Source organism: Anopheles ziemanni, chromosome 2, assembly GCF_943734765.1.
Source record: "Anopheles ziemanni chromosome 2, idAnoZiCoDA_A2_x.2, whole genome shotgun sequence".
In the NCBI taxonomy this organism is placed as follows: Eukaryota; Metazoa; Arthropoda; class Insecta; order Diptera; family Culicidae; genus Anopheles; species Anopheles ziemanni.
The window spans coordinates 88,994,987-89,008,171 of record NC_080705.1 but is presented as its reverse complement, the minus strand read 5'-3'; the positions used below and the strand labels follow the sequence as shown (position 1 = coordinate 89,008,171).

Sequence of the window (13,185 nt, the reverse complement as noted above, 5' to 3'; positions counted from 1 at the left end):
TTTTAAGATAATACGCACTAAACACTTTTAAGTACGACTAAAAAAAATATAAATAAAAACGGGATGGATATTCAAGATATAATTATGAGCATGTTTCCTTATTAACGAATAGCATAGATAATATTAGCTTTACTTTTTTAGCATAGGCATTTGCTGAAGATGCAGTTCATGAAAATCTAGCTTTAGCTAAAATGCTACTGTCGCGCTAAGATAACAGTGTTGAAAGATGCGGTCGGTTATCTAAGGTTAAGGTCGCGCAGATTTGCAATGCACCGACGTTGCCATCAACCCCGCCTAGTGCATCTCACGTGTAGTGGTAATGAACGGCCACTTCAGCATCTCTTGCAGTCTCACGGTTGTGGCGCGCAAAAATACGAAAACTTCCAATATTGACTCACTTCATCAGGCATGCGTTCCATCCTGAAAATACCCTCACACCCTCCGGCTAGGCTCGGCCAGTCGGTCCACTTGCGCGCGCGCCCGATCGCATCTGCCTCCCCTCCGGCACGTGTGCCAACTCTAGTGTTCGCGCGGTAATGGAGGTTCAATTGCCGGTTGGGCAAGTATGTGGCCCAAAAGTGAATAAAGAAAAAAAAGCTCACACACATCACACCGGAGAACGGTTACGACACACGAACCTACAGCCCCACGTTCGGGAGGGATTGGAAGATTGTCTGGCTGTGCCAAGACGCCAGGACGTGAACTCTTTCGGGCACTCGTGAGCTGCAATGGCGCAGCAGTGAAAGTGCCCCGGTACTGCCCGCCAAAAATGTTGTTTCACTCCAAGATGAATGTGGAGGAAAACCGTCCGCAATTGAATAATTGAGCCCCGGCCGTACGCAGATGATCATGGGGACGAGGAGTTTTTTGGGTGGGATGTGGCGGCGGTTTCTTCGGATTCGTATTTCGTTTTGTTGTTTTCCATTCCAGCGTCTGCTATTTTGCTTCATCTGACGCGCACGCCGATGAGATTGCCGCGCGATCATGATCACAGAGGGTCCGGCCATACTGTACTAATATATGAAGAGCTTGCACTTTGCGGTTACTCAATTTTTGGGGTATGACAGCCGGTGGGTCTTTTGTCGTGGCAATGCAGGCAGGGGAAGGGTATGAGGACCCAAGGAAGTGGATTACGTAAAGAGGATAAAAATCACGTTTTAATAATGTAGGGAGCAATGAAATTTTGGCATGGCGTCCAATGGGATCAGCTGCAATATGGCGTTAGAGTATAGGTTTGAGATGTAAAAAATTTGTCCATTTATCTTTTACATCATAAGCCACGGTTAACGGTTGGAAATTCAGTTTTCAGCCCGTTTCAAAGTAGGAAAAATCATTTATTTGTCATATTTTAGGACCAAAAACAAATTTGGGTTGTGAAGAACAAACTTCATAGGAAACTCTTGATTTTATCTCCAATTAAAAGATTAATTGCAACAACAGTTCTGGGAGGAAAATCCCGCCAGATAAACCCACCACCCATCTCAAGCTTCCAAAAGAGTAGATTTGTTATTTCCTGTTTCGAATCCAATGATCGGAATAAAACCCCCAGTAGATCTTTAGTAGTAGAAATTCTTACAGTTACAGTCAAGGAATCAAGTACAATACAAACTGATGAGTAACTGATACAAACAATAACAATTGAAAGTGTGGTGTATCAAAACAGACTCTCTCGTAGTGCTCGTGCAGGGAATTTCAAGTTTGTTTTCTTCTATATAATTATCACATTATCTTAGTGATGGCATCTAAAGTGTTCCAGTCTAGGGTAGAGGAGCATAGAACCACCTGCTATGATGCGGTGGGTGAAGGATGCCCACCCCATCGTCGTGGGGTGTGTTTTCACCCCTTGCTCCACGCAGTGACGTCACGAAACCCGAATCTGTAATTATTAAACCATCGATCGCACACTTTGCTCGCGCAGTTCGAATCGATCGGTCGTGCGGTGCGGTTGACTCTCCGGTGCATTCCAGTACTTCCAATCCTCGTCGGTGTTTCGGGTGGAAATCCCAGTGTTGGTGTGTGGTTTTTTTTTGAAAAGGTGTTCCCAGTGTCTCCAAGCAAACATGCCTAGTGATGAGTTAAGTGAGCTCCCGGTGCCAAATATGGACAAGGCACCGCAGTGCTATGATAACGAGATCGACGAGCTGGACGCCAACTGCCAGCAGCTGGCTCGGGACTTCCTGCGGGAGACACCGGCCATACGCGAGCAAAGCTTGGCTCAGCTGCGCGATTGGATCGCGAAACATCCGAACATCAAACGTTGCCGGACGGATGCACGGTTCTTGCTAAGGTTCCTTCGCACAAAGAAGTACTCGTTTATCAACGCCTCGCAGATGCTGGAGCGCTATCTGGCATGTCGGGTGGTGCATCCGCACTGGTTCCAGCGGCTGGACATCGAGGATCGGGAGATGTGCGAGCTGGTAGATGCGGGCTTCCTGTACCCACTACTAGAGAAGGACGCACGTGGCCGTACAGTGATCTTCGGGGATGCGGGAACGCTGGATCCCAAGCAGTTCACGATCGGGCACGGTAGCCGGATGCATATGCTGGTGGGCGAAACGCTGTACGATGACGCATCGGTGCAGTGTGCCGGGTTCGTGCTGATTTACGATCTGTCCGGCATCACGATGGGAATGCTGGGCCTGGTGACACTGAACGACATTCGCGACCTGGCCACGTACCTCAACAACGCGGTGCCGATGCGCATCCAGGAGCTGCACTTCGTCAACACGCCCAGTCTGGCGCTCAAGATCGCCAACTACACGCTGGCGGTGATCAACGAGAAGTTACGCAACCGCATCATGGTACGTAATCCGAGGGCGAGGGCCGGGTTTCGCGAACTCGAAACCGTTCACTTGCGGTGAAGGACACTTTTGTGTAGCTTATTTCTTGTCCTCTTACGGTCCTCCAACTTTCCCACAGTGTCATCGAAACTGGGAGGATCTGCACAAAAAAATCGACAAGCGGTTGATTCCCCAAGAGTACGGAGGCGTGCACCCGAAGGCGGACCACATTGCGGCGTTCAAGCAGCGTTGCCACGTGTACCGGAAGCCGATGCTCGCCCTGGATGACATGGAGTTTGAGGTGACCCGAGATTTGGAGTACTGCAAAAAGTCCACCATTGGGGAGATCGAAACTGGCACGGTCGGAAGCTTCCGTAAACTGCAGCTAGATTAGAGGCGCCCTCTTGCCAATGAGCCAAAGTGTGCAAGACTACAATAATTGTTTCAGACTGTGATCTTTTCTGTTTCTATCGAAGCTCGAACCTTTACCTCGTTGGCATTGGGCTCTCATACAGCCCGTAGGAACGTCTTCAAGGCCTAGGGTTTGGTTTCGCTTTCGCTGATGCGTCAAACTGGCGACCGGTTTTTTTCTCTGACCGGGCGGAAACTCTCTTTTACACCTCGTGTCCAAACACCCATGCCCACTATGTTGACAGTGTTCGTATGAGGAATAATTAACACCTTCGAGAGACACTGGTGACTAGGAAGAACGAGTAGCAGTGTCCTATGCTGGGGAGTGGTGCCTGCTCAAACAATGATTTTGATATTTCAATCGCAAACCAAGCAAGGCCCGCGTATCTCAGGGAGGAGGAAGTTTCCGAACCGTCTCCGGTATGATACGATACGATAATTATCATCCAAGGATGACCCTCATGGTAGGTGTGAAGGATGCCGAATGCAATCCAAATTTGTGGGAAAGAAAACTCAATATGGTTTTACTGGCGAAACAAAAAACAACTAGTGTCTAAGCATCATCTAAGGACTTCGGGTAGTATCAATTGATCAATCATATATCTTTGTTTCTTGTCGGGTAAACTATGATCTGATGTGTAGAAATGTCGTCAATGTGTATCTAATAAAATATGTTTTTGATAAAACCTTACCTACCATTTCATTTTCGTTGGGTTCTGAAGCTTGTTGTGCGTTCATGTATGAGCATACATATTTCGGTATTTTGCATAACTATTCCAAAATTAATGAACTACTGCAGATCGAAAAAAATAGAAATCAATAAATATCGGAACCATAAATGTTTTAATTGTTTTATTTAAAAATTACTGACGTTAAGTAAATTCAAAACGACGTTTCACTAGCTGCTCAACGTGAAACGAATTGTAACGGATAGGCGCCCACAAGTATGCAATTCGCAATGCACAGATGAAAGTTTTCATCTTTTGAATATTAACATGTTTTTCCTCACTTCTTTGTTCTTTGGATGTTGGCAGTTGATTTGCAGAAAAACATTTGCAGTAAAAATGATAAAAATAGTATTTTGAGTTATTATAAGTTATTTTCAACTGGTCACCTCCTCATGAAATATAAATATGCAACATTGTTGAGCGCACCAGTGAAGCACCGCTCTCGGTGAACAAACTTTCAACAAACCCATCGGTCATCAACTAATTTCGCACTTCGCAACAAAAGTGCATTCTCGACCGGAAAACTCATTAGTTGCTCGCTCTTAACATGGTGAACACTTCTACCATCGAGGAGATTTTCTCATTTCAAAAATAGAAAAGTAAGCGACATTGGTAAATTAATAGTGCATCGGAATAACTCAACCATGTGCTCGGCGAACAAATCATCTTGAAGTGTAAACAACTCCAACGAGGTTTATAGAGACTGGGCGAAGTTAGATGGACTTGCTCCGAGGGTCAAATACTTTCCTTTTCCTCCGACTATCGAAAGTCCATGAGCGTAACCTTGAATGGACACACGTGTTGGGGTAGAGAGAGTAGAGAAAATCGAAATCGTTCAAAATAAACATATTTATGGACAAAAGTAATAAGTTTTAGATCTAAACTGATTATTACTACCTTTAAATTGAATATGAAACACACTGACCTTATGCAAAATACATAAAACAATATAAATAAACCGATATGTGATGCCCGAGTAATTCCGGTGCGTTGGCGTCCATCGTCGTCAAGTCCGACGGACGGTTGCTTCCGTTGCTGGGCCCTTACCGTGCTCATCCGGTAACAAGACACCAGGCGCTCGCTTGACGGAATTTGATTGATTCTTGGTACACTCATGAATTATGAATAGCACGATGGCCACACTGTTGCCAAACGCTCCGGCACTCTCTGTCCATTTTCAATTCCCAAAAAATGTTTAGAAATTTACAAAATTCTACACCGCAATCATATCTAACGGTTGAGCGCACGCATCGTTAGTTTGATCGGGATTTTTTACCAACCACAGATAGAAAGCAAAAGTGACAACGCTGGTCAAACTTTAATTTAACCTTCCACCAATCTGCCATACCTTCAAGATGTAAGAAAATGAACCGTAGAGAAGGGGCCAGCCGACGGTGATCTAATCAAAACAAAGGAACCAAGCGTTTCTCCTCCTCACATACGCTGGCTAAATACGGCGTCTTCGGTGCTCCACATTGCGCGTTTGGTTGACTCAAACCCGATCCATTCATGTGTGCGAGCAGCACTGTGGGATTTCGTGTTGGCTAAAATTCCACAATGGCATTTATTCAAAAATGTCACATCTTCATAACATTTTTTGGAAGGAAAAATGTAGTCAAAAATATACCAAGTTTTTATTAATTCTATTAATAAACCCCGGTTCAATGCTTTCTTGAACTGCTTCTCGTAATCAGCTCGTTGCCGCATTGTTTGGTTGAGCAAGCCGATACCCCTATGTAAGATGTGAAATAAAAACCAAATAACAACCCAAAAGCAGATCCTGCGCCTTACACACCCTACCACGCACCACCGCCGTCGCACGCAATACAACGAACCATGCGCGATCGAAAATCTGTGGCGATCGCATCCCTGTATCCACATGGTAGAGGGAGGATGGGGTTGCAACTCTCCGCGGCACGCAATCGCTCTCCCGACGCCAGCCAGTGGAGTGGTAAAATTTGCAACAGCCTGCAACCGGCGGTTCAGTCTCGGTCTGGCGTTGGCTACAGCAAGGTGGTCTTCAACTCCTGTCGGTAGCGAACCGCGCCAGCAAGTAATACCTCGAGACTGTACAAGTAACAGGTCACCAGGAGAAAAGGAAAAATAAGGCCAGGTGCCCTAAGTACGACCAGCGTCAGTAGGTGACTCTAAGTGAAAAGTTTAACAGTGGTACGTAATCCTACTCGCGTGCATGACATCTGGTGTGCCACATCGGTGTTGGCTATCTTAACACTGTCTCCGCATAACCATCAGGACTCAGTAGAGTTCACCGAAGCTCCGGTAACGGGTTCGAAGTGAGTGTGAAATTTTGAAAGTGTCCAGTGCTCCACTCATGAAGAGCCTCCGGTAACGCACCAAACCGGATGAGCGTGGACTGGCCGAACCTGTACACCTTGTGTGAAGATTTCGGTACCTCCGGTGGGCATTACCGCACGGCTTCGCGTCACCCCAAATATGGTGTGACCTAACCGAGTGAAGTTCCGGCGACCTTAAGTCGATTATTTTCTTAACATTGTGCGCTAACGAGCACGCAAAATCGACATTAAATAAGTGGCTCGTGCGAATTAGGCAGCGCTCGCACACTGGGCCGTATGTAAGTCCTCTGCCCATTCTGACCATGGCCATTGTCGACGCCTTGGAGGCTACCATCTCTTTTCGAGCGATCCGATCGTAGTATCACCGTGTATCTCCATTAGAAGACCTCGAAGCGTTGACCAACACCTTTAGTACACACACCTGATTTCAGGAGCCGATTCGGTTACGGTTCACGGTGTTTCAGCTGGGTTGATTGCCAACCGCAATCCGTCATCGAATGCACCGCAGCCCGCCGGCTTTCGATGCTGCAACGTGTGTATTTGCCGACATCGATTGGGGTTTTGTGTTTTATATTGTGTTGGATCGCACCATTTCCACAGACCGCAACCATCGAAGCGTTGTCGCTGTATTGACCGACCTTTCACTAGCCTACATGTGCCCCTATCGTGTGTGTGAGTGTGTGCATGTGCGTGTGTGTGGTTGATCGCCGTCTTTGCCCGAAGGTTTCGTCGTCTTTGCGGACTGTTGGCACACAAGCCGTTTTATAGAGGCATAGACACAAGGCACTGTTGCATAATCTCAAACAAGCGCCTACCCATTTCACAGGATGCAGCAAAAGGGGGTCCACGAGAGTCCACCGTTCGGTTCTGTCTGCGCGCCTAGACGGGTTGTCTGAGAACTCCAGGAGTTGGGGTAGCCCGATGGGGACTCGGTAGACAACATCAAAATATGTGGTCATATTTCCCTGACGATGTAGTCATGCTGTTGATAAATTGTTTGGACTTAAAGGAGGATTTCCTAACGTCAAAAATCGAAGAACCAACCGACGACGCAACGCTTCTCGTCGTAGTTGAATCAACTTTTTATAGCCCATAATTTGTCATTCGACTTGATTTTGGACGGATGGATTTGGCAAGCCGTTTTGCGGATCCGGTTTACCGTATCGATCGCGACGAACCGAAGTCGTTACCAGAGACCAACCCCTATCGAGATCGGGAAGAACAAGAATATGGCCATAGAATGGTCAAAAATATTCGCAAGCATATCGAACAGGTGGCCTTCTAACCGTTTGGGATGCAGTGAAATATTTATGAGCTCCAGTCGCCGACGCTAACCGAAATTTTATCGCTGTCTTTCTTTCCCTCTCTCTAGTCTGGTGGACTAGAAGCGCTCAATTTTATTTTTAAATGTTTCAATGCTCATCACGCACTATCACGAGAATCTCCTTAGCAACGGACTGCGACTCCGATGCTCAACGAGGTCTGATGTTTGGTATCTTTTTTCTGTTTGTATCATTTCATGGACATTAACTCGTTTCACGACTAAAAATCAAGGATGATCAAAGCCCCAAAACCGGGACACACACGCACCCGGAAAAGATCGCGGAGCGAAAATACAAAAATTGGCGATTGATTGGAATGTCACCGTTTGGGATAAGATTCAGCAAACAAACGTAGCAATTTTTTTGCCCGATAACACTGTGCTGGCTTTTGGGTACAATGGCCGATAAAAACTGGTTTTTACGGCATGCTGTTTCTGCGAGCGAATAATATGAAGCGAAAAGGATATGCAAACTTTTACAACAAGATTTATTAAGCTTTTTGGTGTGATTACCGTGGATACTGGAGAAAATATTCTTAAACAGGGCTGCTTGTTACTAAGGAGTCCTCTTCTCCTTTATAAACCTTCTATAAATTAAATCAGCATAATTTTTTTACGAGCCAATATTCCATCTTATAATCGAATACCACGTACAGTCCATAATAAGAGAACATGATAGTTTGACGACTCATCGTTGTTCAATTTCGTCGCCAAATTAAAGTTTCAAGTGAAACGGAAGTCGCTCTGGTTCTGACGTCCTTTCAATGTAATCAAGAGTGTTTTAGTAACAAAAGCGAGCCTCTCCGTTGACGAAATATCTAATATTTCGGAGCGTATCATCACGCTTTAGTTTAAAGCAAGCAAAAAACGATGATGGTTGTTGGATTTTTGATGATCACTCAAGAAGGAGGATTCTGTTACGTAAAACATTCAATCACGAAATTCATGTTTCGGTTAGTTTGATGTTATGGAGAACTTTTTGTTCTCTTTAGCATCCGTATTCGTAACGTAAGTTAATTTCACGCACCACTCTTTAATCTTCCAGTGTAATGAGCCGAGCAGAGTCGCATTAACTGGACACAATCGCTTATCCGGTAATCGGTTTCAAATACATAAATCTTAGAAAAATATTTGCTTGCATCTTTATAATGTTGTTGGACAATACTTTTATTTAATAAGAATCAATAGCAATCCACTTGAATCCACTACAACGGTTTCTAATCAACATTTTAAATGCTCTGGTTCTTGTCAATCTCATGTTACCTGGTCTATCTGCCAGGAAAAACAAACTGCCTAGATGCGTCATAGGTTTTCAGGAGCGCATACTTTTCTTTGCCGATCGATTGACCAATGCCGCAGCAGTCGATACATAAATACGCCGGCCATAGTGTGGGTGTGTACGGGGCCTTTTGTCGGGAAATGGAGCAAATAAATTCTCTCTTCCGTGGTAAAGGTTGGTAAAAATAGACTATCTACCGACATGATTTACATGCCCCGACGTGCCCCTTTTTGCCGAGCATTCCTAGATATGTTAGTGGCGATCGGAATCGGCTCCGAAACGACTTATGGAATCAACAATGTAGGGTGTATCGATTCGCGAAGGGGTGAATTCGGGTGATAAAAAACAGCATTCGTTGCGTACCCTTACTTCCCGATCGGAACAGAAGCTACGGATTAATCAAGTGCGAGTTAATTAACTATTCTTGACTCGTACCATTTTTCTGCGTCCGCCCAGCGGCGAAGGAAATGCCGCACACACGCGGCACGGGATCATGATTAAGGATTCCAAACGGAAGCTTGGGTGGGTTTAAAAAATTGTTTTGGCTTTTTATTTTATTTATCCCCACCAACTGTGGCGAAGTACGATTTTCCTTTTATAGGTCGCCTTTTGTGGGTTGAGGGTTTTCTTTTCCAAAAAATTAGCACAAAATTGTTCCATGAGTAGGCATTTTTAATGCAACCGTCCACTTGCATGTTCGTTGGAATGGATCCCACCGCCCCCAAACGTACATACCTGGCGCGTGACGCCGGAGGATACCTATTTTAGTAATGAGTTGAATCGTGCCAAGCTTAGCTGATCAAGCATCGATCGCAGACGGTGGAATCGTAGCTACTACATTCCGAAACAAATGGAGCTGGACTGCGTTGATCGTCTCGCCAGCTCATTATACTTTATCCAATTTTATGTTGACTTTACTTTACGAAATATTTATTCCATAACCAAATTGCATGCATGAACGGAATACGGAATGATGGTTCTATTCTTGGAATGTGCGATAGTTATAGCCATTGGAATAACTATCAAGTTTCTGTGTTCACGCACTGTCTAGGAGATGATTTTATGCCAAAACCTTTTCAGGTAGGGGGTTTCTCGGGTCAATAATAACAAACAAAACCTCCTTATGTTAGCTGTAAATATTTAACGTTCCGAATGACGTTGTATCGCTACGAAGCGTATGATAAATGACATGTCCCGTCGTTGGGTCGAAGAAATCTTCCAAACGGCAATGTAGCCAGCTATTTTGAAATACTTCCACGCCGTAACGAACCCCTCAATGGTTCATTATCGAGCTTAATTTGGATATCAATTGCGGCGGGTGGTGGTGTGGTTCAGTTCGCTGAGGTCAGCGCCAAAAGCAGCCGGAAGGTCTCAGGGTCTGGCCGGCACTTTGTGGGCCGTTCCACGATTTGTCGAGTCGAGGTCAAGTTCATGCATGGCCCAAGGAGAAGTTATGCCACAGTGTAATAGAAACCAACCACCCGGTTACACCTTGTGCTAGCGGGTTCATTCACCATGAAAATTGTTGAGCTTAGGACTTGAGGCATCTATGTCACCCGAGGGGTTTGTGTGTCATCGATACATTAAGCCCTTTCCGCGGTGAGGTGAATCTGTACTCAACTTGCTGAACTGCCGGAAGAACCATAGTCTAGACAGCATAAATGTTTCCGCATGTCTAATGAATTGATGGTAAACAGTCAAATTCAAACATAGAATTTTGAAGAACGTGCATTACAATGTTAAACCACTAGCTAATGGGATGTGGCAACATTACTTATTGTTTTCTTTTGCCGTGGTTATATGACAATGTGCCGCAAATGTGATTCCCGGCGGATTGTACAAATATTGGATAAGTTGGATCAATACCTACCTTGCCTCAAAAGCCATAAAATGTGCATATGACATTAGCAAGCACTTAGTCAAAACTAAACATAGACACCTCAATCATCCTTGTGCTTAATAACAATTGAAAAGGTGCAAAAAGATACTCTAAAAATAAACTTTGAAATGATAATGATCACTTTTATTTTTGCAATATAAAGAAATAAAAAAGTGAAAAGATTTTCATGGGTATTCTGGTGTTGAAATTCAACTATCTTTGGCGTCGATCGATTGCGTATCTTGTTTATTTGTTCTGCGTTTCCCGAGTCAGATCTACCACCACTGTGTTTCTATCGCCGTTCTTGGCGAGTTGCTACCAACGTAAAATGCTCATTAAATTACTTCATCCTCCACCAGATCGGCATCCTCCCTCAACCATGGAGATCGACACGATGATCCACAGTATCTGCGCGAATCCGGCCACCTACCAGAAGTACAACTGGACGCTGGGCGACAAGTTTAAGAAGACGGCCAAGTCGGAGCTGCGCGAGGACGAGCACATCCGGTCGCAGGGTTTGGCGCAGATGCGCGACTGGATCGCCAAGAGCTCGCACATCAAAAAGTGTCGCACCGACGCGCTGTTCCTTCTGCGCTTTCTGCGGACGAAGAAGTACTCGATACCGCAGGCGTGCGCCATGCTGGAGAGGTACCTCACGATACGCCAGACCAACCCGGTCTGGTTCGAGCGTTGCGACATCAACGATCCGGAGATTGAGGCTATTATCGATGGGGGATACATCGTGCCTTTGCTGGAGCGTGACGATCACGGTCGACAAGTGATCCTCTCGGTGGCAGGAAACCTGGACCTGACACGCGTCTCATCAGCCCTGCTGGCTCGCGTGCACTTTTTCGTGCAGGAAGTACTGGCGGACGACGAACAGTCGCAGATTTGTGGTTACGTGCATTGCATTGACGACCGGGAATTGTCGATGAAGCTGATCGGCATGTGGTCTCTAGTGGACATGAAAAAAGTGGTTGATTGCATACAGAACGCGATCCCAAGTCGCATCAATGGCATCAATCTGATCGGACTTCCCTCCGCGGCTGCTACATTTCTAGAATTGTGCGTATCGCTCCTCAGTGACAAGCTGCGCAAGAGAATCAATGTAAGTAACCTATAAGTAACCTTCGTAAGTGAGCTCTTCCTACGAAAACGATCCTTAAGCTTAACGCCGAATTAGTTAATTATACTTTAGAAACCGGTACTTAGATCTTATGAAACTTCCTAAATCAAACGAGCAACTAGTATTAGAGGATCCAAAGTTTTATTTGGCATAATTCCAGGCGCTATTCAAGAACCTTGAAAAAACGTCTTTCTCATTGCAAACTTTTAGTTGTTAAACTTAGCCAGGTTGTCTCTTAGATTTTGCGGGTAAACGGTTTGCTGAATATGTCATTTGCTCCAATCCAAGGCTTCGCAAAATTGCGCAACTTTTGCGATGTATATATAGTCTCTTAATACCGAACCGGTTTTGCCATTTGCTCCAATCCATAGCATCCCAAAATCGCGACGATTTTTGTAGCTCGCACAAGGTTGGAAAAGTTGATGACCATACGATACGTTATGGCAGAAAGGGGGTCTTCCTACCATTAAATTTGAATTTCTTATCGCGTTTCATTCTTGGAACAAAACTTGTTCCGATTCCGAAGGACATTTTTCGCGTGGGCTATGAAGGTGCGACTATGCTGGGGGCCGGTCTACGCAGACCGTCCTTCAATCCCGCGAGGGCTGTCCTCTGATCAGATGTGGAGGAATAAATTTTCATACTAAGTTCCAACCGGTTATCGTTCTTTTTTTCATTCTCATTTTCGCATTTCTTTCCTTCCCTTTCCCGGACCAGCTATTTCGCACCGTCGATGACTTCGCCGGCAAGATGAACCGCAAGATTTTGCCTAAGGAGTACGGTGGCACCGTACCGATGGCCGACATGATCGCTCAGTTCAAGGAGCGCTGCCGCCAGAAGCGAGCACAACTCCTGGCCCTAGACGAGATGCAGATCGAGCTGTCGAAGGTACCGGGCCACTGTCCTGACTCGTGCCGACGGGACCTGGAAGCCGGCATGATCGGTAGCTTCCGCAAGCTGGAGGTGGACTAGAGCACCAGCAACATAACACTCGACTGTGGCGGATCGCCGGAGAGCATAGTTTACGCAGCATAGATTCTAAAACATGTATATTGTACGGTGGTCAACATGTCTACACTTTTTGATCGTGTGAGGATGTCGCTTCACAACTGTATGTTAGTATTAAGGAAGAATATTATACGATACGCAATATGATCGATTGAGCCCCAATGTTAACCACTCCATTTTCAATTTAAACAAAGGGATAAATTTGGTGGTATGCGTTTGATTTTTCTATCTAATCACTCGTCTAACATTTTCTTTAGCCTTACGATGTAACGATAAAGTATAATTAATGGATCTTTCAACTGCTTAACTTCTTACGCTTTCATTTCATTTTGACTTTG

General features: G+C 45.2%; 2 protein-coding genes across 2 annotated transcripts; both read left to right on the top strand.

Annotated features, from left to right (window-relative positions):
- The first annotated feature begins 2,060 nt into the window (after nt 1–2,060).
- On the top strand, nt 2,061–3,174 carry LOC131281826 (alpha-tocopherol transfer protein-like). Its single transcript, XM_058311182.1, has 2 exons — nt 2,061–2,801; nt 2,920–3,174. Exons 1-2 carry the CDS (start codon nt 2,061–2,063, stop codon nt 3,172–3,174), a joined length of 996 nt encoding a protein of 331 aa, XP_058167165.1.
- A 7,918-nt stretch (nt 3,175–11,092) lies between these two features.
- Nucleotides 11,093–12,811, top strand: LOC131281884 (alpha-tocopherol transfer protein-like). Its single transcript, XM_058311246.1, has 2 exons — nt 11,093–11,821; nt 12,557–12,811. Exons 1-2 carry the CDS (start codon nt 11,093–11,095, stop codon nt 12,809–12,811), a joined length of 984 nt encoding a protein of 327 aa, XP_058167229.1.
- Nucleotides 12,812–13,185: the final 374 nt, after the last annotated feature.